The 27,406-nt window shown below is 46.5% G+C and overlaps 2 protein-coding genes and 1 long non-coding RNA gene across 8 annotated transcripts in view; 2 read left to right on the forward strand and 1 right to left on the reverse strand.

Annotated features, from left to right (window-relative positions):
* Pigu (phosphatidylinositol glycan anchor biosynthesis class U) overlaps window positions 1–27,406 on the reverse strand; it is a 153,785-nt gene that overhangs the window by 16,907 nt on the left and 109,472 nt on the right. Inside the window, exon 12 of one of the 3 annotated variants that reach the window (XM_087188893.1) lies at window positions 2,391–2,559. The exons of 1 other annotated variant lie outside the window; for it this stretch is intronic. In XM_087188893.1, the coding sequence (XP_087045019.1) occupies window positions 2,437–2,559 (123 nt within the window). In that variant the 3' untranslated portion in view covers window positions 2,391–2,436. Of the gene's footprint in view, window positions 1–2,390; window positions 2,560–27,406 lie in introns of those variants that run through there. One more of the 3 variants, XM_087188890.1, reaches the window with a different exon arrangement.
* On the forward strand, window positions 1,407–21,820 carry Dynlrb1 (dynein light chain roadblock-type 1). 4 transcript variants are annotated; one of them, XM_087188902.1, is made up of 5 exons: window positions 1,407–1,556; window positions 9,727–9,802; window positions 16,030–16,197; window positions 18,308–18,338; window positions 21,463–21,820. In XM_087188902.1, exons 1-5 carry the CDS (start codon window positions 1,554–1,556, stop codon window positions 21,464–21,466), a joined length of 282 nt encoding a protein of 93 aa, XP_087045028.1. In that variant the 5' UTR covers window positions 1,407–1,553; the 3' UTR covers window positions 21,467–21,820. The 4 variants fall into 4 exon arrangements, with proteins under 4 accessions (XP_087045028.1, XP_004867973.1, XP_087045027.1 ...); XM_087188901.1 differs by lacking the exons at window positions 1,407–1,556; window positions 9,727–9,802 and adding exons at window positions 9,838–10,893; window positions 11,987–12,045; XM_004867916.4 differs by lacking the exon at window positions 18,308–18,338.
* LOC147824710 (uncharacterized) lies at window positions 1,563–3,015 on the forward strand. Its single transcript, XR_015442014.1, has 2 exons — window positions 1,563–1,940; window positions 2,761–3,015. It is a non-coding gene; the product is annotated as an uncharacterized LOC147824710 (long non-coding RNA).

Genomic DNA, 27,406 nt, shown 5'->3' on the forward strand with positions numbered 1-27,406 from the left:
CATACCCCCAGCATGAGGAAACCTTACATGGGAAATAAGTAACTTTCTACTAACCATTAACTCAAATCCCAGCAAAACATCAAACTGGGACCCAGCTATGGATGACCAGCTGGTGTTCTCTCTGGACTTTTGTTGTTTTGTTTTTTGTGGTACTGGGGATCAAACTCAGGACCCTGCACTTTCAAGGCAGGCGCCAGCACCACTGAGCTAAACCCAGCCCTGTTCTCTGAGACTAAGAAATGTGTGTCAGGGGCTGGGGATTTAGCTCTGATGTGGACAGTTCCTTGTCTTTCATGACCTTGAGATTTTTGAAGAGTACTGGTCAGATTCCTTGTAGATATCCCTTAGATTGTGTTTAATTTTCTTATGACAAAGGCTGTGGATTTTTGTGAAAATTACCAGAAGGTGATGTGCCCTTCGTACATATGTGGTTGCACATGGCATCAATATATGTCCCATTTACCAGTAACATTAATAACCTCGGTCTGTAAAAAACAAACAAATAACCTCGGTCTGTTTAAGACAGTGTCTGCTAGGTTTCTTGGTTAACAAAGTCACTATCCAGTCCTTTTACCATGTAGACACCCCTGGAAGGAGCACCAGATCCTTTACCACTGAAGTGTGGCTCCCATGGGATGAAAATCTGGAGCTCAGAGCCTTGATTCAGAAACAAGCTCCAGTGCCAGGAACAAAGAACATTGTCAAATGGGGATGCTATACTATGCTGAACGACTGGAGATAATGCATGCCAAGTGCTGGGCACAGTAACGTGGCACAAAGGTTCACTAATGCAGCATGTATTTCCTGCTACAAGGCCCAGAAATTTTTGTGGTCTTTAGGAGGAGGTTACAGTGGGAAATGGGTCAATATAGATTCTGAGAAAATCCCCTTTTAAAGGTGAGAAAATCCCCTTTTAAAGGTAAGAAAACGAAACAGCACCGAGATATAAACTCTCTCCTCCAAAGTAACCCAGGTGGGATTGAATTCAAATTCCTAAATCATCGACGCCCAGGCTAGCCCTAATTTATCTCATAGCTTGCATGAAATATTCCCAAGGGGTCGCTCTACAGACTCCAGAGATACTGTACCTGACTCCAGTTGTAACCTCAGAATTTCCTATGTCTTCTACGTATTTTGGCTCCGCGCCTCTCTGCCTCAATCTGGGTGCAAAAGTCTCAGCAACGGTCGCTCTCAGCCTTACACTCTCGCACTGCCCTCCACCCAGGGTGTCCAGATCCATCTCAGACCTCGACTGAAAGCTGAATGAAGCTTCTTCCAGCACTCCAAAACCAGCATATTTTCGGCACAGCCGGACTTGAGAATTTTCCATAGTTTAAGTGCTCCTCTGCTTTTCGCTTTTGGACAGCAAAGAGCAAATTATCCACGAGCCCTGACGGAGCTGGTACATCAGTTCTCTCGCCCGCCCCACTTCCTTCGCTGGCTCCTGATAGGCTACCAAAGCAGTCCGTTTCGACAGGGAGCTGTGCGCAGGCGCAGAAAGGTACGGAACCGGGCTGAGTGTTGGCGACGCGGAGCTACCGCATCGGCCGGAGATGGTGAGTGTCCACGAGAGTTTGGGTCTAGAGGCTGCCTGTACCCCACAGTGGCCATCTATTTTTCACTGGGGTCTCTGAGCTACAAGGAGAGGAGTCTGCGAGGCTGGGCAGGGTCAGGCCGGGCCTGAGCCAACTAGAGGGCGGAACCCTGGCGGCGCGGGCCTCTAGACCTGGCCCGAGGCGGGGCCGCCGGAAGCGGCAGCCTCTTACCCGGAAGCGGGAGCTGGTGCTTCTGTGCTTGGACTCCTGCGGCCTAGCTTTAGGGTTGCGGGACCCCAACCTTGAAAGTAGTGTTTCCTTGGGCCGGGGATTAAGCTCAGTGGTTTTGCTGCCTGCTGCGCAAGTGCAAGGACCCGAGTTCGATCCTCGGTACCAAAAAAAAAAGTAAGTAGTGTTTCCTGGAAGCTCAGTAGGTGACAGGCACCGCTTTTTGTGTTTTGTCTTTCCTTCTCACAGCTCTGAGGTAGATGTGACAATTAACATCTTACACATTGGAATCTAAAGCCAAGCTTTGCCTCAGGAAATGGTGACAGTGGACTTAAACTCGAGAAGTTTGAGTGCCCCTCTGTCAGTGTAACTTTTTCCAGCCGCTCAGATTGAGTATGTGAGTCATGAACGGGCGGGGTCTACCCTTGGGGAGCCCAAAGCCTTCTGCTTTGATTGCAGCCGTGGGTTCCTTTACACCTTTGCAGGGTGTAGTTTCCTCTTATTTCCTCACCACTTGTACAAAATTGGCAAAGACCTTTTTTTAACTCCTTGAATATAGAATTGTTCTGCATTTTTCATTATTACACCACAAAAAATGCCTCCACATCATTAAAAACGTAATAATGACTCAAATACATGTAACTTTATCTTTCACATCATGTTGCTACAATTTTTAACAGAATACTTGTACACAGTAATATATATAATATTCTGAGCGAAAAGTCTTCCAAGGCCGGGGATTTAGCTCAGTGCTTCCGCCGCCTGCCTCACAAGTGCAAGGTCCCCAGTTCGATCCCTGGTACCAAAAGAAAGTCTTTCAGCAACTCTGACCCCTATTTTAGTCTCCTTGAGAAACAACCATTTTTAGTTTCTTGTGTATTTATACAAGCATATATACGTTCCTCCTTTTTTCATTACATAAATGGAAGCTTTCTACAACCCATAATGTTCTGTTGAGTTTTTTGTTTTGTTTTGTTTTGTTTTGTTTTCATAAAAGCAATACTTGTGTGTGCGGGTGTGGTGGCACAGGCCTATAATCCCAGCACTTGGGAGGCTGAGGCAGGAGGATCGAAGTGAGTTTGAGGCCAGCCAGGACTATATAGTGAGTTCAAGGCCAGCCTGAACCACGTAGCAAGACCCTGTCGCCAAAAAAAAAAAGGTAACACTTTTACAGTTCTTATAGTATATTGTGTTGCTTTCCTAGTAGATTGCTTTTATAAAAGTCTTTGCCACAATACATTTAAAAAAGAAACCAGTATTGCTATGATATTTTTATTTCTCTCTTTACAAGGAATGATCTTTTTCTGTGTATCATTTATCATTGGTGTATTTTCTGCCTACTGGATGTTTGCTATCTTTCTTAATCACTATATGATGTTTTAGCAATTACTCCTTTGTTATATTTGATGCACATATTTTTCTATCCTGTTTGTTATTGTTTTGCAGAAGTTAAGGTTTTATATTTAGTAGACAAATTGGTCATGTTTCTTTCATGAATCATTTTGCTTCATATAGTTATTCCACCTATGCTGAGCCAGTAAATAACCCTGGAGCTTTATTGCTGTGCTGTGTTCCATTTGTTGGCCACATGCATTTGGGAGCTGGAGAATTCAGAAACTTGTCTTCTTTCCCCATTGACTAGAATGTATTTCTTTGTCGTCCTCTAGTTCTTTACTTATAGATTACCTCTTTAGATGTTCCTGTCAGTACCCAAACAGTGTCCTCAATCCCTAACCCCCACATCATCCCTGTACCCACCCCTCCCAAATGTTTTTTAAGTCTCTTCCACTAGGATATAAGTCCCCTCAGGGCAGGCATCTCACCACTTGTTACTGGTCAGCTTTTTGGCTTTGTTCTTCTTGAGCCAGGATCTTGCTGTGTTACCCAAGCTTGTAGGGAACAGGGGAAAGGGACGTTACTAGAACCTCTGCAGTGGGTCCTAGTCTCCCGTGAGCCACGGCAGCACACAGCGAATTACAGGAAAGGTAGACAAATGAGACTTTGAGAAAAAGCTGAGCTTTGAGTCTGATCAGTGCTTCTCTGAGCAGCAAAGACAAAAACTCCTAGCTTGCAGCACCTTTTCTTCAGTACGTGGGAAATGTAACAAATGAATATGTAGATTTCAGTACTTCACATTGAGATAAACAAGGTGTAACAAAAGACGGGGGGGGGGGCCAGTGGAAATCTAAGAACAATGAGGAACTATGCAGATGAAGATTTGGTTCCCCTCAGGGTGTCTCCCACAGGTGTGGTCTTGCCCTAGAGCATCACAGCATCACGGGATCACTAAGGTTTCAGTTGTGACCCGAGGCCAAAATGGAATTCTGTCTCAGAATGCCATAGCTGGCCTGTAGGTGGAAGAACTAGGCCTAATCAAATGATTTTTTCCCTAGAATTACGTAGCATTGCTCCCAACGGAGGCTGGTTTCAAACTCCCTAGAGAAGTGGTGGCAAACCTGTGGCACGTGTACTACAGTGGGCTGTTTGTATCATTGAAAGCTCTAAAAGGTTCCCCATCACTGTCCTAGACTCTGACAAGTGATCCTACCACCTCAGCCCCCCCTAGTGGTGGGATTATAGGTACATCCTGCCACACCCACCTTTAGCTCTCCTTTGGACCTGCTTTGTTTTCTTGGGGAAAACCTTTCTCTCTTCTGAACCTCAGTTTGCTCATCTGTAAAATGGAGATTATAGTAATCTTGGAAGGTAAATAAGAGGTTCAGATGGGAGCGTATGTCAGAAAGCAATGCATAACCCATAGGAGGTCTTGAGTATATAAATACCTACCTGTGTGTCCTGTTACGGATAAGTGTGTGCTTATTTCTTAAAGAACCAGATCTCCATGTCTGGTTCTATTAGACTAGGGTCACCTAAACTTTAGCTCTTTGTTACATTGTTACATATATCTTCACCCCTGTACTTAAAAGGGTTGATTTTTATGAAACATGGTTTCAGAGATGCTGTTAATTATTTATGGGTCAAAGGGTTTGAAACCAGGGCCTTTGCACTGAGCTAAGCCCCCTCACCCCCTTTTTATCTTTTATGTTGATACAAGATCTCCCTCAGTTGTCCAGGCAGGACTCCTATGTGAGATCGTCCTGCCTCAGCCTCCCAAAGTGCTAGGATTGCAGGCCTCTGCCACCCTACTCAGCTATTATGTTTTCCTTAAGTGTAGAGTCTGTCCTGTGCCTGGTACTGAAACTAAGGGGTTTCTGTACGTTGCATCTGGAGTGAATGTAAAATAAGTTATACTCCACTGTGATAAGTCCTATGAAGGCTGAGTGCCAAAGGCACCTGGAGAGGGGCTGGTTTTAAAGGAGGTCTCCCATCAGAGGCCCACAAGCTGAAACTGGGAGTTATGTCAGGGAGCTTGTATCCTCAGACAGGGAGCAGCACATGCCATGCACCAAGGCTCGAAACAGGCTTTATGCTCCCTCAGTCCATTTTCCGCACAGCAGCCAGAGCCAGCCTTTAGCAGCTTCAGATGTCCTCCCTTGTTATCACAACCTCCTGGTGGCTCCACATATCATCCCAAGTAAAATCCCACATTGTGACTTGGTCTGCCAGGCTGGCTGTGATCTGCTCCTGGCTCACAGCCACCGCCCTTCCCTTTGCACACTGTACTGGAGCCACACTGGCTCTTTTGCTTTTCCTTGAACACTTCGGACACTGTACGAGCCCAAGTTGTACTTTGTACCAAGTGTTTGTACTGGTTGGAATCCTCTCCCTAGAAATCCACATGGCTTGCTCCTGCTTTCCCTTAGATCTGTACTTAGCTGTCACCTTAGTGAGGCCTTCTCTGGCCATCCTGTTTAAAATATCCTGTAATGTACATTTGTGTTTTACTTTTTTATTGTTTAATGTCTAATTACTCCCCACAAATTACCCCATGTAAATATCAGCTTTATGAAGGCAGACTTTTTGTTATTTGTTCACCACAGTATCCCCCAGCCTTAAACAGTTTCTGGCACATAGAAGATGCCAAATAGTTAATGAATAGCTGTCTGAGCTAATTTCATCTTTTTTCAGTTCAGCCCCACTACATCTTCTGGGACATGTTTTGGACTTAGATTCTTACATCTTTAGTTTTAGCTCTCTTTCCTGAGTTTTTGTTTTGGTTTTCATTTTGGGGGTTTTTCAAGACAAGGTCTCACTGTGTACTGGCCTTGAACTCACTATGTAGCCCAGGCTTGCCTTGAACTCACTATGTTAGCCCACATTAACCTCAAACTCACAGTGATCCCCCTACTTCAGCTTCTTTTTTAAAATCTTTTTTCCAGTACTGGGAATCGAACTCAGGGCCTTGTGCTTGCCAGGTAGGCACTGTACCACTGAGCTACATCCCTGGGCCATAGCCTTCTTATTTTTATGTGATTGCAGGCACCAGGCACTTTATTTTTGCATTTTGCTATTTTAACATTCTATCGTAGGCCTTTTGCGGTGGTATCTGATAGTCCAGTAACCACTGTTAATGTGTGTACTTTATTTTTGTAATTGATATTCCTTAATTACTTGGCCTTTTCTCTAATTTGGTAGCATTTTTAGTTCTTTTCTGCTATTGCAGGTATCACTACAGCAAACATCTTGCTGCATTGTTCTTATTTTGGATTATTTCCTTAAAATGAGTTTCCAGGAGAGATTTGAAGTTGTACTACAAAGCTACCATGATAAAAACAGCATGGTACTGGCAGAAAACAAAAAACTAAAAAACAGATCTGATGATCAGTGGAACAGATTAGAAGATGCAGAAACAACTCCAAGTTCACTCAGCTACTTTATCTTTGACAAAGGGGACAGACACATTCACTAAAAGAAAGATACTCTCTTTAATAGATGGGAAAACTGCCTTTCCACATGCCAAAGATCAAAATTAGACCAGTATCTCTCACTGTGCACTAAACGAAAATTGAAGTGGATCAAAGATCTAAATATTAGAACAGAAACACTTAATCTACGGGAAAATAGAATAGTTAAAACTCTTAAAGACATAGATATAGGCTAAGACTTTATATACAAAACTCCATTGACACAGGAAATATTACAAAGAATCAACAATTAGAATCAAATTGAAAACCACCAGCAGAGTGAAAAGACAACCAACCCATAGAAATGGGAAAAAAAGTTTTGCCAGCTACTCCTCAAAGGACTAATACCTAGAATATATAAAGAATTCAAAAAAAAAAGTCAGACCCCCTTAAATTCAAAGACCCAATCCAAAAATGGGCATCTGAAATGAATAGACACTTTTCAGATGAAGAAATACAACAGCAAATAAATATACGAAAAAATACTCAACAGCCCTGGTCAATTGAGAAATGCAGATTAAAACAACACAGATTCCATCTCACTTCAGAAAGAATGACTATCATCAGGAAATCAACCAATAACAAATGATGGTAAGGCTGTGGGGGAAAAAAAGGAGCCCTTCTTCACTGTTGGTGGGAGTGTAGTCTGGTGCAACCACTGTGTAAATCAGTATGGAGATTCTTCAAAAAACTAAAACTAGAGGTTCCATTTGATCCAGCTGTGCCAGTTACAGGTATCTTCCCAAAAAAGTTAAAAGCGTCATAGCACAGTGATATATGCATACCCATGATTATAGCAGCACAATTTATAATAGCTAAATCTTTGAAACAGCCCATATGGCCATCAGTAACAGATGAATAGATAAAGAAAATGTGGTGTTTATATACAGTGGAGTACTACTCAGCAGATAAAGTTGAGTCATTTGTGGGTAAATGGATGCACCTTGAGACAATAATTTTAAGTAAAATAAAACATACACGTTTAAATATCACATTGTTTTTCTTGTGTGAGAAACCCTAAGGGTAAATGAGCAAAACGGGATAGATACTGGGAAGTAGGAAGAACATGTTCAAATGGGAAGGGGAAATGGGGGGGAGGGTAAAAAAAGAATAGATGGAAACAAAGCTTCTGTAAATGGGGAAAGATTAAAGGGAGGGGAGGGGAATGGGAGCACTGTGTATGGAAAATATGTACAAATTAAAAATTGAAAAAAGATGAGTTTCCAGGAAGGTGATCAGGTCAGACGAATACTGTACAGCATTGACCTTTATACTTACTCCTCCCCTCCAGAATAGCACCCAGCACATAGTAGCTCAGTGAAAGTCTGTTGAATGACTTAGGACCTTAGACACACATGACCCTCTGTATCCTACTCTCATGTCCACAGAGCCAGCTCTGTCCTTTTACCCAGACTAGATTTTAGGGACATCATGTTATTTGCCATTTTGTGGGAGTAACTTGTTTGCCCTTCCCTCTAGCATTTGAGAGTATTCTTACATCACTAGGGAGTGGGTGGTAGTGACTGGATTGTCAGCTTTGTGCTTTCCAGAAAAACAATAATTCATTGTGCTGTCTCTACCCAATGTTTAGAATCTACCCTCCCTTCCCCTATTCCCTGGGAGTGGGAAACCATTCTCTTTTGGTGCATGGAGCTTTTGTCTCCAACAGTTCTCAGCCTTTGAGGACCTTCTTTACTGGTCTCTGGACCAGTCTGGAAGGGGCCACCAGAACAAGCACACTTATCAGTTTCCAGCCATAGGAAGAGTTAAGCCTAGTTCAGTTAAGCACCTGTTTTGTGGGTTTTGGGGAGGTTTATTTTGGTACCAGGGATCAAACTCGGCACCTTGCATTGCAAGTCAGGGGGAGGCACCACTGAGCTAAATCCCCAAGCACCTGTTTTTTGTTGTTGTTGCTGTTTTCTTTTCTTTCTTTTTAACAGTACTGAGGATTCAACCCAGGGCCTTTACACTGAGCTACATCCTCAGACATTTTTATTTTTTATTTTGAGACAAGGTCTTGCTAACTCACAAATTTGCCCAGGCTGGGCTCAAACTTACAGTTCTGCCTCAGCCTCCCAGAGTGCTGGGATTACAGGTATGCGCCACCGTCCCTGGCTTTAAGCAACTGTTTTATGGAACCCCTTCTCTGCAGATCATTGTAGAGACTTTGTAATTAAACACGCTGTGCCTGGTATGTGTCCCAGATAGGCAAAGGCTTGGATTTGAGGGGTCACATGCAGGCAAGACTCCATTGAGTTGGGGAATCGATAAAGGCTTCGAAGAAGAGCTGAAGCCTCAGTTGTTTTAGAACGTTTTGTTGTATTTCAGCAAAAAAAGGAGGTCAGGGGCAAGCTGATGTAGAGTGGAGGAAAAGATAAAACTAGCTAGGTATAAGCATGTAGAAGTCATTGCATGGCACAATGAGAACCCAGATATCTAAGTGTCCCTTCTGTTTACAAATTCCATGTGCCAAAATAGCCCACCCTGTTTGGTGGACCATTAGGACTAATAAACCCCTTCTGGGACACATTTCCTGTGGCTGTGTGCCATGTGTCACACCGTCTCAGATGCCAGCAGATTAAGTCACTGAGTCTATCCTCGTAAGATCATTTTGCTTCCTCTGAAATGTTCTCAGTTGTATTGTTTGGGCCACAAATTGCAAAGTGTCTCCTTCCTGTTAGAAACCACTGTTTGGTTGTGGTTTTTTTCCAATCAGAATCCTGCCCCTCAACTGTACCGAATATGTGAGTCATGGATGTGCCTATGCTCCAGAGAATGGTATTTAATTTTTTTTTTCTTTTGTACCAGGGGTCGAATTCAGGACCTTGCGCTTTTGAGGCAGGTGCCAGAACCACTGAGCTAAATCCCTGGCCTTAAATTCTTCTCCGAATAACTTAGGGTTGGGCGGGGTAAGATAATAGTGCTTGGTGAGCAGCGGCCCAGCCCCATCTCATCCTATGCTGCAAGTGTGAGCTCTTGCTGTAGGATCCAGTGGTGACCTAAGGACCACTCCACACAGTCTTGGAGAGCTTTGAGGCAGTGCCACAGGCTCAGGTGTTTCTAGTTAAAAGTTGAATGTGTGATTCTTCTTCCTGGGATATGAGGGAGTTAATCCAACCTACTTGGCTTCTCCTAACTTTGGTATTATTTTCTGGCAGGCAGAGGTGGAAGAGACACTGAAACGACTTCAGAGCCAGAAAGGAGTGCAAGGAATCATTGTGGTGAACACAGAAGGTACACTTGCCCTGTGGCCGTGACCTGCACCCAGGCCTTCAGAAAGCAGCCTGAACACAGCACAGCACTTGCCATTTACTATGTCCCTTCATGTATCTGACCTAATTCTAAGCTTTTTTCTTTTTAATACTTCCAATGTTCTAACACTGTTATTAGAATTCTTTTTTTTTTTTTTTTTATGGTACCAAGGAATCAAACTCAGGACCCTGTGCCTGCAAGGCAGGCGGCGGCACCACTGAGCTAAATCCCTGGCCGAGAATTCTAATATTTTTTTAAAAGGGAAAATTCCCTTAGTTCCACTGCCCTGACAGATCATGTTTACCAATATTCCATGCTTTTTGAGCCCATGTGGCCATCGGGGGCACATTTCTGTGTTGTTTTTTTTTTTGGTACCAGAGATCGAACTCAGGTCCTTGTGCTTGCGCAGCAGGCGTCAAAACCACTGAGCTAAATCCCCGGCCCTGGGGGTGCATTTCTGATAGTAATAATCATAGTTGTTACTCTTTTGAATATGTTTACATAAGTTTTTTTTTAAATTGCTTCATAGTTCACATAAGCAAAAATAATTTCAAGTGCCAGTTCCATGTTTACTAGCCCCTTTATATTGTCTCTACTCTTTTACGTAGCCATTAAGTAGGCATTATATATCCATTTGTGGTTGATTCTGAGGTTTTTGCTACATGATTCTCTAATTGACTTCTTTGTGCCCATAGCTTTTTCCTTTGTTGTGGGGAGGTTATTTGAACAAGGATACAAATGCCAGTTTTCCCAAACTGTACTCGATGTGGTAAAGAAGAGAACTAACATCACACACCTGCTCTGTTCCAGGCTGAGGGCTGGTGCTTTATAACCATATTGTTTCATTTATTCCTTAAAGCAGCTCTGTGGTCTCCATTTGCAATAGAGAAAACTGCATCTAGAAATTTAATTGATTGACCTGCTGTTAGATAGCTAAGATTTAAATGTAAGTCTTTTTCTGAGTGCACTTGTGCACTTTCTCCCATGCTGCACTGTGAAGTACCATCTACGGCCCCGCATACCAATGTCCACACAGCAGTAAGGACAAGGGCCTTGGAATCCAGCACTTCTGAGTATGTATCCTGCTTGTCCTCCTGACTCTGCGTGACCTTTGGCAAGTCACTTAAGCTTTTAAAATGTGGTTATTTATCATATATAGGTTGCAAAGAGTAACTGAGAATGAACAGTGTAAAGCCTTTAACACGATATTATCTCTGTCAGTTCTGAGCTCTGAGGCATTTGCTTACATAAACCAGGTTATATAGGTCAGGTTCCCTGTTGGGTTGGGGGGCAAGCCTCTAGAACACAGTGCTTTCTAAATTTATCCGTAAAGTCCAGGCACCTGGAACTCTTGTTAAAACTCTTAAGAGATTTCAGGCCTCTCCACAGACAATCTGATTAATTAGAACTGAAGTGAGACCTGAGGAATGTGTGTTTACCAAGCACGCCAGGAGATTGATCAGACAGATTTGAAAAACTCAACCTTTGGAGGCAGATTCTGATGAGAAGAGAACGGCAGTGAGTCACCTTCCTGAGACTCACCACAAATCTGTGTTCATCTGAGAGCCTCTCCTTGGAGAGAACACCTAGGATGGGGTTCTCAGAGCTGTGCTCCTTAGCTGGGGGTTCCTGTGCTGCCCTTAGAAATAGAAAGGAGGCCTGGGTCCCTGTCCTGCACTTCAGTCAGAGCAGCCCCATTCAGATCCATTAGCTTGTGTTTCTGTTGCTTTCAATTAGTGAGAAGGGTTTGGCCAACTTTAAAATTACCCTGTGTATAAAAGTAACCAGTGTGTGGGGCTGGGAGTGGACAGGCACACCCAGCACCACAGCTGGGCTGATGAAGGGCCACATCTGAGTCACCTGGACACCAAGTGTCCATCCAGAACATGTGTTGGATTTAGGTCATTGATGAACAGACCAGTCAGTGGTGCCCCCAGGCCCTTTGATTTAGTAATTCCACTCTGAGGAGTGTGTTCCAAGGAAGTAATCTTAAAGGAAAAAAACAAAATTTGCAAGCATGGGACATGCCATAATCATTATATTAATAATTACATTAATAATATAGTAATGTTCATAGTAGCTAACATGATTGAAACTAATAATGCTTCTTTCCTGGCACCATTAAAAATATTTGATATGGCTTTTTTTTTTCTTTCTGGTGCTAAGTATCAAACCCAGGGACCCATGCACATTAGACAAGCACTCTACCACCAAGAGATTAATAGGTGATTAACTCATTTAAACTTTGGGCTGGGGATTTAGCTCAGTGGTTCCACTGCCTGTCCTGCAAGCACAAGGACCCAAGTTTAATCTCTGGTATCGAAAAAAAAGTGCTTAAACTTTAAAATAGCCCTGTGAAGGTGGACCTGTTCATACCTACATTTCATAATGATGAAACTGAGCCTAGAAAGAAGTGAAGCCATCCACTGTATTCAAGATGACAGAGAGGAAGAGGCAGACCTGGAGTTCTAACTCCGTAGCCCACGCTTTTGGCCTCTGTGCAGGCTTCCCCTTGTGCCTGGAGCAAGGGAATTGCTGACAGCTGGACCATTGCCCCTCAGGGATGCCCCAGAGCTGTGAATACAACTGCAGGTGTGAGTGACCTTGCAGGTGTGTTGTGTCAACATGAGGGGTTGGTTCAGGGCGCTCACCTGGAGGGAGCCTTCTTCTCAGCTCAGTTCTGGGGTCTCCCTCCTTAGGGCCCTCATCTGTATTCCTCACAGACTTACTTTATTCCATCGTCTTGGCATAGCTCTTGCTCTTTCTTGCCTGGAATACCTTCTCCTCTTTCTTTTTTTTTTTTAAGACAAGAACTTGTGTGTTTTTGGGAGTTTTTTGGTACCGGGGATCGAACTGGGTTCCTTGTGCTTGCGAGGCAGGCAGTGGAACCACTGAGCTAAATCCCCGGCACCTTCTCCTCTTTCTACTGATCCAAATATCAGTGACCCATAAAACTCCCCCTTGAATACTCCTTTTTAGGAAGCTAAGTCTTGATGATAATAATTCTTGACAGCAACCAGTTTTACCAGCAAGAAAATTGAGGCTTAGGGAGGTTGTGATGTGCCCCTGATAGAATCAGTAGGCCCTGCAGTGCCCAGCAGAAGAGCTATTCTGTATCTTTAGCATCTAGAAGAATGTTGGCACAGAGTTGGTGCTTGATACAAGTATCTGTTAGTCAGGTGCATTGGCACACACCTGTAATCCCAGGTACTCGGGAGGCTGAGGCAGGAGTATTGCAAGTTCAAAGCCAGTCTGAGCAATTGAGCAAGACCCTATCTTAAAAAATTAACAAGGCTGGGGATATATATATAGCTCAGTGGAAAAGCACTGGGCTCAGTCCGCATTAAAAAAAAAAATTTGTTAAATTTTAAAAATCATTTTTGTTGTTGCTTGCAAGAGCTGGATGTGGTCGATGAGAGGACCTGGCTGTACAGTCAGGACAGATTTGAGCTGCATTTTAGAAATTGTGCCTCGCCAATGGCCAGCTACTTCTGTAGGCTATGTATGCTGTCTCCATTTGCAAAGGCAGAGGCTTGGATTAGCTGACCTTAATAATTAGGCCATCTTTGAGGTTGTTCCAGGCATCCTGTGAATCTGGAATTAATCTGTAGTTCTTGTTTGAAATTCTTCCTAGTTTTGGTCTCTGCCTCCTTTACCTCTATATTTTCTTTTGTTTCTATAGTGAGCCAACAAAGGGTTAAAGTTTTTTGTCTACTTTACACATTGCTCACTAGTAGAAATGTGACCAACTCGTGCCAGTTTTTATCTGAACTAATGAAAGTAGACCTCTGTGACTGCTTGTTTATCAACACCAATAAATGCTTAATGCAGTTTCACCAAGGATCCTGGTGAGGAAATCAAGAGCGGGTTCACACCAGCCATGTCGACACACATCTATAGTCCTAGCATTCTGGGAGGCTGAGGCAGGAGTTTACAGTAGCTAGAGATAGAAGTAATAATGATCACTTTCCTAACAGTATGATGTCAAACTTGAGCAGTTGCTCCAAAGGAAAATGCTGGGACCAAAGAATGGGAGCATTGACATGAGGGGAAGAAAAAAGGCTCCAGGCGAGGGATCTGAGAGAAGGTAGCCATGTGGCATACAAAAGAGAAGGTTTGGGGCTGGGAATGTAGCTCAGTGGTATAGTGTTTGCCTGGCACTTAAGAGGCCCTGGGTTTGATCCCCAGCACCATGCACACACAAAGCAAAGGTCAGGTGGTCTAATCACCCAGACCTTTCCAAGCCTACCAGTTTCAAGACTGGTAGGCTTCTTACAGTCAAGGCCCAAAAGTGAGTTAAAGGGAGGTTTCTGGCTGGGCAACAGGACCCCATCTGGCCTCTGGTCCTGACCCTTAGCAGATAGGCTCTGTGTTAGCAGTGCCCTTGCAGGTTTAAGGAATAGTTACATCCCCTCAAGTTATTTGGAGTGGATTTATTTTGTGGGTGAAATTAATAACAAGCTAACATTTATTATGTAAATGAATTAATTCCTCACAGCCTCCTTGCTAGGACAGTGGAAGCTAGAGAGGTTAAGTCACTTGCCTAAGGCCACATAACTCTAGAGGGGTAAAGCCAGAGAGCAAGCCCAGGTCCTAAAAGTTCAGAGTCTCTATTTAGATTAGAGCAGATGCTGCTCATACTGGCTGTAATCAAGAAAGTATAGCTCTACAGCAAGGCCTTGTGGGGTTCTCATGGACATATTGTTACCACCCAGGACCCAACAGTAGCCCTGGTGGCCTAGTCATCTTGCCCCTTAAAGGCAGGTGACCACAACCCATACTTGTGACTTCACTTGGCTTAAAAACAATCTCTGTGAACCAGGTGTAGTGGCACATCCCTATAACCCCAGCACTCAGCAAGCTGAGGCAGAAGGATCATGAGTTCAAGACCAGCCTGAATAATATAGCAAGATCCTATCTCAAAAAAATTTAAAAAAAGAAAAAAGTTTCTGTGACTCAGCTCCTTCTTTTCTCCCTATATCCTCCTTTTCTGCCCCTTTTTATTTTGGTGCCAAAAGAAGACAAGGTGAGGCCAGTTTCTTGCCACCCATTGGGTAGGCCTGAGGATGACCACCTTTGGCTAGTCTCTGAGCTGGCCACTTCAGGGCCAGATGAACAGAGTCCTGAGCATCTCATCCTGAGAATGATTCTAAAGCCCAGAGACAAGTGTGGTTGTACCACACAGCCCCCAAATGAAAGCCAAGCACTTCGTGGAAAACTAAAACAGCAGTCTGCTCCAAGGCCCTAAGTGTAGACAATCCTCACTTATAAGTGAGGAGTCACTTGTGCCACATTCTTCAGACTGAGTGTCAACTGACGAGCTCCGGGGATCTCATGGATGGAGCCTTCTGCTGATAGGTATGGCCAATTTACGGGCACCTGATGACCCAGCTCTAGCCTGAACTGGTTCAAGTTGAGCCACATTCCTCACCTGCTTGACAGTAGACACCATCCAGTGAGTGAGGTTCTTTCAGTATTTCAGTCCTCAAATCAGAAGATTTGATGTACAATGATGCCCATTGCCCAGCTAATTCTACTAGTAAAATCCTAGCCTAAGTACCTAGCAGTAGGGGGGTGGTGAATCTTGTGTTAATTTTGGATAGAGATAAATAGGTAGGCAGGTACACCAATAACAGGGCAGTTTATCTCTGAAGATTGAGTACAGGGCTAAGCATACTCTACCACTAAGCTATGTCCCCAGCCCCTTAGTGGGCTTTTTGAAAGAGGTAGTGATGCTGCTTACAAAGGACACTATTGTGGGTTAATTGGAGGGGAAAGACATCATGTTGGCATACCATGTGTTTATAACTGGTCTGGAACTTCCCTCAGGTTCTGGCACCAGCTGACCTTTTTTTCTTCTCCCCCTTCAGTCTTTACAAGTTGATAAGTGCCATCTCCTGGCTCCAGTTCTAAGCATTATGAAGGAGCATCTCTCCTTCTGCTGCTGGAAATCAGTCAGGCAGTGTGCCCTTGGCAGTGGAGCCCAGGCTTGTATTTGAATCCTGGCCCTGCTGCTGAAGGCAGGTCACGCTACCACTTGGGTCCTGTTGCCATCGGCAGAAAGTACAGGCATAGCACGGATGTACTTAAGTGCTCATCACTGTGATTGTTACTCACCAGTCCAATACCCTAGAAGTGGCGGGGGGCCCAGTAGCTTGGCAGAAAGGTGCTCCAGCTTCCTGCCCAGTCTCTGTCTACTCTTTCCTCAGGTATTCCCATCAAGAGTACCATGGACAATCCCACCACCACACAGTATGCCAACCTCATGCACAACTTCATCTTGAAGGCACGGAGCACCGTGCGTGAAATTGACCCCCAGAATGACCTCACTTTCCTCCGAATTCGCTCCAAGAAAAATGAAATAATGGTTGCACCAGGTAAGGGGTCTATTTCACCTGTCCACTTAGAAGCAGACCCTCATGGCCTGTCAGGTGTGTCTGGCACATTGGTTTCAGAGGCTCAGCGAGGGGCCTGAGGAATTGAAAGAGTCCAGTTGCCTCACTGCCTAGCTAGCAGCACCCAACAAATCTTCACGGCTACTGCAGGCCTCAGAGGGGAGTCATGATCTTCTGGGGAAGAAAAGACACAAATATAACACGGATCCCCCTTTCCTTGATACGGGAAATTCAAAGGCACATCTGGGACATAGAGAAGGGTGTAATCGGATCCACCTGGTTTCCCAAAAGAGGAGAGCTTGGAGCTCTTGAGGGCCCAGAAAGCATGTGAAGTGGAAGGGTGGGAAAGCTATGTTTGGAGGGAAACAAATTCAGTGATTCTCAGCCAGAACATAACAGTTCTGTCTCCAAGGTCCATGAAGCCAGCCTTTCCTCCAGTCCTGGAGCAGACTGCTGTTTTAGTTTCCCACAAAGTGCTTGGCTTGCATTTGGGTGCTGTGTGGTGCAACCACACTGGTCTTTGGGCTTTAGGATCATTCTCAGGTTGATGAGATGCTTATCCTGGGAGAAGATGACAGGAGAGACCCACAGAGCCACCTCTCCTGCTCTGCCTTGCCTCACTTTCTCAGGCTGCAGTGGCGGACAGATTGGCCAGGATTATCCACTGTTCTTCACATTGTTACTTCTCTCTTGTTCTGTTTTTGGCTGGGCCATATTGAATGTGCATGATTAAGTTTGCCTGCCCTTGATGGTGTACTTAGGTTGCAGTACAGCTTGCCTAGGCTTATCAGAAGCTACATAGGAAGGTGTGGAAGGTGAGCCTTTGGCCCAACTTTGGCCTCAAACATCAAACTCGGTGTGGACTTGCTGCTATTGAGTGGAGGTGTTTAGAGCAGGAGCAGAAATGATTGTGAATGGAGCTGGATGACAGAGTGCATTGGGGAGGCTGGAGACATGCACGCCTCTGTGCTTGGTGAGGAGGACAGCTACAGAATTCGGGGGGACTGTTGGGCAAGGCCTCTCCCCGAAGCAGACCAGTACTGGTTCTATTCCCAGGCCTGCTACAGCCCAGTCTGGCTGCCTAGAAGAGTGGAAAGGAAAACCATAGAGCGAGTCACAGGGTCCCCCAGTCTCCCTGTGTCACTCCCTAGAGGGTGGGAACACATCAGTCACAGAGAAGAACATAAGCATGACATCAGAGGCATTTATTCCAAAAACAGGCCATGAACATTTAGTGTGTCTCAGCCATCTGCTGCCTGATTCTGTTGGGTGGCCCAGAATCTGTTTTCATAGCTACACACCTTACAACTTGACCTTGGGCAAGTCACGGGCCATCCCCATAACCACACCTGTAAGACAAGTAGTCCACTGTGCTGGGACTCCTTGTCTGGATGAGTGCGATCCCTCAGACTGGGCAAATAGCCTTGGAATCAAATTTGAACTGAAATTCCCCGAGATGTCATGCTGTGTGACTAAGGAGAACAGATTTCCCACATCCCTAAAAAGGGCTGGCATGATCCCTCCATTCACACTGCAGGTCAGATCAGGCCTGGCCTCCCCAGTGGCACACCGAGGGGCTCAGAGTGTGAGGCAAGGACAAACAATGTGAGTGCCACATAGACGTTCTCTCCGTGGACACTCTCTCGACCCACAGCCACCAGATATCTCCTCGAAGGCAAAGTTGTCTGAAAGCTACATGCCACAGCTCTGGAGCAAGGGCACTGCCAGCTTGACCTTGAGAACCAGTGGGCATTCAGAGCCTTGGAGAATGGTCCCCGGGGAGGGGTCCTCAGGCCCCAAGTCCACACAGCCTTGTCAGTGGAGGCGAGGATAAGTGACCAGACTCTTGCCTGGGCCGCACACAGAACCCTGCAGGAAGTGCATGTGCTCTCTCACGCAGCCTCCCTCACAGCCGTGCACACACACTTCCTATGCTGGAGGGTGTCTTACACTTTGAGGTCACCTCAAACATAGTTGTTTCTGTGCATCACCACACTGCTGCAGCCTCACTGCTGCCTCAGCCTGCAGCCCTCCCCCATCCTGCTGCTGAAACACCTGACCAACTGTATTTCTTTCTTTTTTTTTGTGACAGCCCATTTTATATTTTTTAATTTTGAGACAAGGTAAGTTGTCCAGCTACACTTGAACTTTCTATCCTTCTGCTTCACCCTTCCAGGCTATGAACATAGGTGTGCACTACCATACCCAGCTCTTTACTAATCCTGTCTTCTCCAGAAGACAGCTAAGTTCCATAAGTGCAGGGACTTGTAAACACATTAGTAAGCATTTAGCAAGTAAATAAATGAAAGGCTTCCTAATCCTCCTCCACTGCTGACATCCTACTGCTGTGGGGCAGGGGTGGGGCAGGGTACGGTGATTTTGACCCTGTGACACACCCACTTTATTTTGGCCTAGAAAAAAACACTGGGTTTTGGTGCCAGAACTCCTGTGGCAGGAGCCACTGATGAGTCTCAGAATGTTAGGGCTGGTGAGAGCAGCCTCAGTGCTGTGTGTTGGAGCCCGTGCTCTCGGGACTATGAGCAGCCGGGAACAGCCTTTCCTGCCCACCTGGTTGGACTCCTTGACCAAGCTAGGAAGCTGCTTCTCCACCCAACAACAGCAGCCGGTGCTTTCGGAAGTTTGTCTGTCCACTGTCCAAATATGTATCATATTTCACCCTGTCTTGGCCCAGAACAGCCCACACAAAGAGACATTTTAAGACAGACTTAGTTTCCAGTTTCCACCTACTAATCTGACCGATACAAAGCTGAGTTGACTCGGCATAGGCAGCCTTTAGAATGCTACCTCCCAAAGAACACTTGATTTGGCCGTACAGGATGTAGAACCTGATAGTTTGGAATAAAAGACACTGCTGTTATTGCTTGTGTCCTTGTGTCTGTTTTTATCAATGGCTTTTTATTTATTTTATTGTGGCAGGGTAGGATTTTGTGGTTTGGTTTTTTTCTTTGAGACAAGGTCTCGCTATGTAGTTCATGGTGGCCTTGAACTCATTACATAGCCAGACCTTAGAACTCCAGTCACTGTTACCTTTCCTTTATATCCTTTCAGAAATATTTCTGGTTTATACCATTTTATAGGGATGTCTTTTTTTTTTCTTTTTTTTTTTTTGAGACAGGGTCATGCTATATAGTTGAGGTTGGCCTTGAACTCACTGTGTAGCCCAGGCTGACCTCAAACTTGAAATTCTGCCTCAGTCTCCCAAGTGGTGAGATTACAGGGGTGCGCTACCATGACCTGCAGTTATTTGTTTTTAATGGTGATTTTGTTTATGTGTGCAGATCGCTTAACCATAATGCTATTATTCACTTAATTTCTGTTTCTTCTCGGTTGCAACAGACCACCATCATGGCAAGAACCAAGCTGTGGACTTTGAGCAGCCACAATGCAGATGTGGCTGAGGTCCTGACATTTCTCTCATGCTCAGCAGGGGGCAGCAGACCAGAGGGGTTCAGATCAAGCTGCCATGTACCCACCCTTCCTAGCCCATATATTTGCCTCAACTTGGGCAAGTCACTTAACTGAGCCTCAGTGTTCTCAGTAAAATGGGAAAACACTAGCACCTACCTAGAATAATTCAAGGGTTCACTGAGGAGCCATGGGAAAAGTGGTTGATCCAGGCCTGGGCACATGAAAACCTTGATAAATGTTTATAGTTTGATTATTAAGCCAGGCATGGTAGCGCACACCCATAGTCCAAGAACTTGGGAGGCTGAAGCAGGAGAATCACTGGGAATTCAAAGCCAGTTTGGGCTAATAGTGAATGCATGGCCAGCCTGAAACTATATAGCAAGACTCTCTCAAAAAAAAAAAACAGTTTGATTATTAAGTGGGCAAAGTTGAAATCCTATGTTTCCAGTTTCCTTTCCTATAAACTGAGGGGTAGTCTGGCCCACTTCTGAGGACCGGGACTTAGTGTGATTTCATAGTGGGCTGGATCTCTGGTGCTTCTGAAATTTTCTTGCCCAGAAGGCTCTTAAAGCCCAACAACTGAGCTTGTGACAGAAACTGACATTAACTCAAAACCAGTGAGGTTGAACCTGAGTATCCCTATCCAGGAAAGAGATGAGAACCCTCCCTTCCTGATGCTGCTGTCATGAGGATTAGAAAAGAGCAGCAATGGATTCCCAAAAGAAAAGTCTTGCTGTCTTAGACCCTTAAGAAAAAACAGATTTTGCAGAGCTGAACATCAAGTGCCTGAGAAAGATATTTGCCATGAGAAAGCTAAGCACTGTCACAAGGAATAGAGGCAGATTGCAGGAACAGCTGGCAGCATCTGTCATCAGGAACAGAGGTATCCATGGTGTGAGCCTGAATGTCTGCAGGGTTTCAGCTTCTGTGCCCTAGCCAGATCTTCATTGGCACCCTTGTGAAACTCAGTAAGGCTTCGATTACATGCTGGTACTGTCAGACCATATATTGCACGGGGTGCCCAAACCTGAAGTCAGTAAGTGAACTTGAGGCTGGGGGTAGTTCAGGGGTGGGGTGCTTTCCTAGCATGTACAAGGACCTGGTTTCCACCCCTAACAACAAATCTACAAGGCATGCTTATGGCACAATCATTAAGCAAATTGCCAAGCATGGTTAAACACACATGTAATCCTAGCATTAAGGAGACTGAGGCAGGAGGATCGTTGGAACTTTGAGGTCAGCGTGTGCCACATAGTGAGATCCTGTCTAAAAACACAGTAGTAGTAATTTGTCTTGACATATAACACCTTGCCCCTTGATAAATAAGGGATCATCTGTATGGAGGATCTAATTCATGAAATCTATACTGTCGGAAAACACTTCCAGGAAGCAAATAACTTCCTATAACCCTTCAAATTGTCTTCACTAGTGGAGTGAAGAAAAAGATCACTTGTTTTGTAGACGGTAGAAAGGCTGACAACAAGAAAGACCAGATCAACAGTCCTCTTAGAGTGAACTAAGCCATCTACCATGGTAGTTTTGTGATCTGGTTGGTTAATCAGCAGTGGGTGCTGTCAGATTGAGACAGAAGAGCGACCCCTGCGAGGTGCCTGCTCCCCAACAGAGTGCTGTGCAGGCACGAGCCCCACAGGAAACCCAAAAGTTTATCTTCTGTTTCTCAGGGGTGGGAAGTAGCCTGAGCATTGATGGTTTTTATTGTCTTTCCTCCCATTCTATAGCTAAGTGATTTAAGGAGTTGCTGCATTTTTCTCCCATTTTACATCTAGTGACATGTATTTTCATTTTTCTCTTTTGCAGATAAAGACTATTTCCTGATCGTGATTCAGAATCCAACTGAATAAGCCACCTCTTGGCTCTGTTTGTCATTCCTTAATTTAATGCCCCCCAAGAATAATAGCGTTAATCATGTCAGCCAACTGGCTCAGAGATCACCTTAAGAGCCCTGCAAACCACTCTGGGACCAGAGTGGCCCAGCAGCTCCGCCCTCCCCACCAGAGGATCCTGAGTCTTCCTGGCAGGGCGCCTTCCTTGCTGCCAGGTTGTGGAGCAGGAGCTGCTGAGAAGCCCACACCCAGCTTCCTTCTGACCTTCGGTTCACTTTGTTGCCCTTGGAAAAAGCTGTTTTTCTTTTAACTAAAAATAACCAGAATGCTTACCCTGCTGGTCTGTCTCTAAACACTAGGTTGGAAAGGCCTCTCTTCCCGTGTCACCACATGGTCTGAAAACCAGACCCACAGCCTCCAGGCAGAAATCTCTTCCTGGCCCCTAGGCCTGGCCCTCCTTACGGCTGTGGCCGCACTTCCTGAATGGCATGTGATTGCTGCCTCGGCTTCTGGGCCTCATCCCTAGCCACTTTTGTCGTTTCCACACCTGCCACCTGCTAGTGCTTTGTGAGCTTTTCTCCACTACACCCACTGGGGAAGGAAGAGAAGTTCCTGATGGGTACCCGGAGTGTCAGATGCAGTGTGTGTCACTTAAGTCCCCTCAGAGCACTTGGGGTCTAGGGACCCAAGGCCCACAGCCCAGAACATAGGTCTGCGCCTCCCTGCCCTTTCTGCGCCTCCTAACCCGGACTGGCTTCAAACTGCTCCCCCTCAGCCTGGGCCAGCCACCAGCCTCGCCTCTGCAGGGCACAGCCGCAGATGTGCTGTCGGTGAATGGCCCTCGATGCAGCCTCGTGCACAGGGTCCTCTCCCCAGAGGTTCGCAGCTGCACTGGTTTCTGATTCAGTTTTTTGCCTTGTTCCTTGTTACACAGTGGAGAGATGGGGGCTGTATAGTGGGAACTCCCAGTGCTGGTCAGTCATACACTCAGTTGAGGAAAATAACACAAGGACAAAATGTGCTCAGAACAGTAGTCCTGCTGTTATTTGTGATCAGGCCCAATTAGGTCAAAGGCAACTTTATTTTGGGCTCCCACTGTCTACGCTAGGCCTGTTCCATTCCTGTCCCGGGTAGAATGTAATGCCATGGGCCAGGCCTGGACAGGCAGCACTTTTTCATTGTAGTACTGGGGATTGAACCCAGGGCCTTGCTGGTGAGCTACATCCTCAGCACACTTGAGACAGGGTCTCGCTAAATCACTCAGACTGGGCTCGATCTTGTGATCCTCAGGCCTCAGCATCCCAGAGTGCTAAGATCAGGAGTACACTGGTCCTGACTAGGAGCAACACCATGGAGCTGCATTTGGAGACCCGCTGCCCACCGACCACCGCTGCAGGCCATAGCAGCAGGTGTTTGATCTTGGGCTGTCGCCGCCTGTTCCTTGTTGCTAAGAGGTAGATGAGATGGGAGAAGAGAGTTTAGTTTAGTTGACACTCAACTGGTGGCTTCTGGCTTGTGCATCTGCTGCATCTTCCAGGAGTTTTCAAAGACTTCCTCTCAGACTCCCACCTGCCCTGCCCTCACTCTGGCCAAGGCACTCTCTCCACTGGCCCCAGAGGCTCCTCTGCCCCACTCCCTCTGGATTCGATGATTCAAGGTAAAGCCCAGTGAGGCCCACCGGAGGTAGCCTCTGAGTCCTCTGCCTTCCACCTCCTTTAGGCCACACCCAGGCAGGTGTGAGTCTGCCTGACTATAGTCCCACCTTGGTTTCCTTGAATGTGGCCAAGGCACTAGGTTTGGTGTCCCAGGAGAAACAAAGGTGGAGCTAAGTCTAGTATCATTCACAAGAAACATATTCATGATTTTTCCCAAAGGAAAGGTGAAATAGGGAATTCATAGTATCTATTTAATTTTCTTGAGATTTTCATATATATTTAGGGAAAACTGAAACAAAGCAGATTGCCTTTGCTTGTTTTGTTCTGTTTTTGCGATACCAGGTAGGACCTGCGCTTGCAAGGCAGGTGCGGGAACCACTGAGCTAAATCCCAGCCTGGCCTTATTCTTTTTTATCGTGCTAGAGACTGAACCCAGGAAGTGTATCCCTAGCTCAGTTGGTTTTTTGAAGCAGCACCTTGCTAAATTATTCATGCTGGCTCCAAACTTGCAATCTTCCTGCCTCAGCCTCATGAATAGCTGGGAATTACAGGCATGTGCCACTGTGCCCTACCCTTGTTCTTTACAATAATCTTCCTTTACAAAACAGTGCTTTATTAGGTTATTCATTGAACAGTTATTTAGTGAATGCCTACCATGTGCCAGGCCTACTATAGACATAAAGGACGTAATGACAAGAGTATGTTCTAGAGGACACGAAGCAGTCAACTCAAAAGCAAAACTATGCTTGAGTCTCACACCAGACCAGTTAATCATAATCCTTGACAGTATACCCTGTTCATTTTTGGGGGGGGCACCAGTGAGACAGGGTCTTGCTATGTAGCCCAAGCTGGCCTCTAATTCTGGGTGATCCTGCCTCCCAAGGACTGGGCTTACAGGTGCACACCACGTCCAAAAGAAGAAAACATTTACAACCTAGAGTTCTCTGCTCAGCCATACTGCTAGTGTAAGATAAATATTCCAGACTTAGGGCTGCATGTATTCACGAACCCTTTCTCAGGAAGCAGCTGGAGTACATGGTTATCAAAACAAGGGAGTGAAACAAAGGAGTGAGATACAGGGTCCAGGCAGCCACAGACTCAAAACATGAGAGGAAGGGCCAGGGATTTAGCTCAGTGGTTCTGCCGCTTGCCTTGCAAGCACAAGGACCCGAGTTCGATCCCCGGTACAAAAAAAAAACACAGGAAAGGAAGACCTAAGGACTACGAAGAGCACTGGGCACCCTCAAGCACTTCACTTTTGGTTCTGCCAGAGATTTAAGGATAATTTAGTATTGGCACATGGAAAACAAGAAGAAACAGACCAAAACTGCAGAAAATATAAATTATACAATAAAAAACAAACACGAGCTGGGGATGTGGCCCCAGCCCTGTTGGCAACAGCCTGAACACACACACACACACACACACACACACACACACACACACACACACACAGAGAGAGAGAGCAAGCAAGTCCTGAGCTGCTTATGTGGCCCTGCTGTGAGCTGCTAGCAGCCAGGTGAACAGCATGCTGTGCAAATCCTGCTGTGCTGGAGCTATGCTGCTCAGAGTTGGGAGGGCAACGATCAGAAGAACGGCTGTAACTATTCCAACACCTATTTGATTTTTGTTTTGTTTTGGTTTGGTTTTTGAAACTACAAGTATTTGGGTAAAAATAAATTTTATAAATTTGCAAACACCTAACAGTAGCTTAGAATGTGATTAGCCAGTGGCTCCCAGCACTTTGCCGATGAAGTAACTGACAGATGAGGAGAGCGATCCAGAACTCCAGGGGCCTCTGTAGGAGTGAGGGAGGGAGCCCCCTGCAAGCACAGAGACCTTCGGAGCTCCACCACCTGAGATGTGCGTGTATTCTGCGTTGGCTCTGTGGGTAGCACAGGGCTCAGTGGACTCGGGAGCCCAGTCAGCCATTGAGAATGATGGCAGTTTATGGGGCTTCGTAGGGACGGGCCAAGGCACTGGGGGAGGGAGCATCAGGACTCGCTGGCGTTGAGTGTGGGGATGGGGAATGAAACCTCAGGGAGACTCCTAAGTGCTTGTTGGCAACCAGTGCTGCCTGGGGATCAGAAGGGGACGGGTCTGCGTCATTTGAGCCCATTAGAGCACAGTGCCTGATGGGATGAGCAGTTGCTGAGCATAGTACCATCCCACCAGGCCACACTACGGCCTGTGGTTGGTACTGAAAGCCAAGGTGCCTCAGAGGAATTCAGAATGAAAGAAAGAAGCAGCAGAGCAGAAAAGCTGTCTGAAGGCATCTCCCAGGACACTTCAACTTTTAGCTGCACCCTGGAAAGTGGGGGCACAGAGCTGCTTCAACAAGGGTGTGGTTCAGCTGCAGAAAACTCAAAATGTCTGATCCGCAGATCCAGGATCCAGGGTTCTCCCCACTTTCAGTTCCACCCAGTCCTGATTCAGAAGAGCTGCTGCAGCAGCAGGTATCATTCAAATCCCAGGCAGCTGAGGAGGCTAGGGGCAGAGAAGGATGTCCTCTTTCACCACACTTTCCGCTGATGTTTTACTGACTGAAGTTTAATCACCTTGCTGCTCCTGACTGTGGAAGCTGAGAAACTAAGTCCTGTAGCTGGGTGTGCGGCTGTGTTGAGAAGCAGGAAAGATGAGGACAAGGGTGGACTGACTTGGCGATCTGGACGGGGACACCATGGGGGTACGGTCACCTGGGCTGGGTTCAGTGTGTCTAGACAGGAGGTGAAACAGCTGCAGACGTCACCAAGGGGAAGCGAGTTGCCTGCTGGCAGGAGCCACTGAGTGAGCGGCCTCTCAGAGCAAAGCGCATGAGAAAGGCATGAGCCCAGGGCCTGTGAAGGGCTGCTGGGGACAGGGACCATGATGACTGAGCACAGGGAGCAGCATGAGGGCCGGGCAAGGCCTCCTCTCACCATGAGAGCATCTGGAAGCAGTGCTAGAGGCAGGAGGAGAGGAAGGAGCAGGAGGAGACTGGCCCAGACTTGCAGAGAGCTCGCCTTGTCCACCATCTTCGTCTTTTCAGCCAGGGCTGTGGCTGTCAAATAAACCTGGCCTGGAGTTTTTCCCCATTGCTTCAGCAGAAGAGGGTTCAGGTTCAGGGCCTTTAGGAGAGGTTCTCATGATGTCTGTGGGACCTGAGCTGGGCACGGAAACAAGTGGAGAATAGCTAGGGGTTCGTGCCCCTGCCAGACGAGTACCTGGCGGAGTGTGGGCCAGGGGGAGGTGAGGGGTTTTCTGCGGCGGCTGCTTTGTTCCACCCCAGAGGGGCCACAGTGGAGGGGGTGAGAGGATTCACATGGGCTAGAGAGGTCTTGGGATGGAAAGGATCCAAGAGTGACTTGTGGGCAACAGGGACGGGGAGTCACAGTCCAGCAGAGGCCACGTCAGGCTGGGTCAGGATGGGGCAGGTGGGGATCCGCTGAAGGCACAAGTCTTCCTCGATGTGTTAAGTGTGAGGACTCTCAACCTCTGAGGTGAACTTTGTTCAAGAGGCAGAAGCCAGGCACGTGTGCACCTATAATCCCCGATGCTTGGGACGCTGATGCAGGAAGACAGGGAGAGTTCAAGAGCAGTCTGGGCAACTTCTCCAGACCCTGTCTCAAAAGGACTGGGGATGGGCTGGGGATTTAGCTCAGTGGTTCCCCCGCTTGTCTCAAAAGCACAAGGTCCCGAGTTCAATCCCTGGTACCAAAAAAGGACTGGGGATGTAGTAGCTCAGGGGCAGAGCACCCCTTGGTTCAGGCACCAGTACCAGGGGAAAAAGACAAAAACGCAGGTCTGGAGGGCAAGGCTGGAGTCAGCTGGCAGCACTGGGGTACAGGGCCAGGCCCCAGAGCAGCTGAGGACACCGGAGGGGAGTGCACGCTGGACAGGCCAAGGGGAGGCAGGCTCCGCAGATGACTGCTGACTCTAGGGGACAGGAGGGTGAGGAGCAGCAACTCTGGCCCTCAGGAGGGTGGGGCTGGAGAAGAGGGAACTGGGCTTGAGGCTGGCGAAGGGAAAGGCCTGGTCTAGACCCGGTGGGCAGTGGGGCCGGGGGTTGGAGCTCCACCAGGGAGTCTTGGGGTAAGGGTGGGGGCAGTCAGAACTTGAGGCTTGGGGACTCCTGGGTGGGTCTCAGTCCCTCAGTCTCTGGAAAATTCCACCGGGAGTCTAAACAGGAACTAACTCACTCAGAGACAATGACCCTGACTCAGTCAGTCTCTCCTGGGTCCTCCCAATGCCAGGCGCATTCTACAGACAAGTCCACCAATGCAG

Source organism: Heterocephalus glaber, unplaced genomic scaffold (genome assembly GCF_053883595.1).
Source record: "Heterocephalus glaber isolate CG9 unplaced genomic scaffold, H.glaber_assembly_v1.0 deba00001532, whole genome shotgun sequence".
Lineage (NCBI taxonomy): Eukaryota > Metazoa > Chordata > Mammalia > Rodentia > Bathyergidae > Heterocephalus > Heterocephalus glaber.

What these genes read in the sequence shown, in the direction of transcription:
- Dynlrb1 (XM_087188900.1), top strand. Translation starts at nt 10,805, where the DNA reads ATGCTGCACTGTGAAGTACCATCTACGGCCCCGCATACCAATGTCCAC. An exon ending in TACCACCAAGAGATTAATAG is followed by an intron (nt 12,046 to 16,029) that starts GTGATTAACTCA and finishes CTCTTTCCTCAG; the next exon opens with GTATTCCCATCAAGAGTACC. An exon ending in TGAAATAATGGTTGCACCAG is followed by an intron (nt 16,198 to 21,462) that starts GTAAGGGGTCTA and finishes TCTCTTTTGCAG; the next exon opens with ATAAAGACTATTTCCTGATC.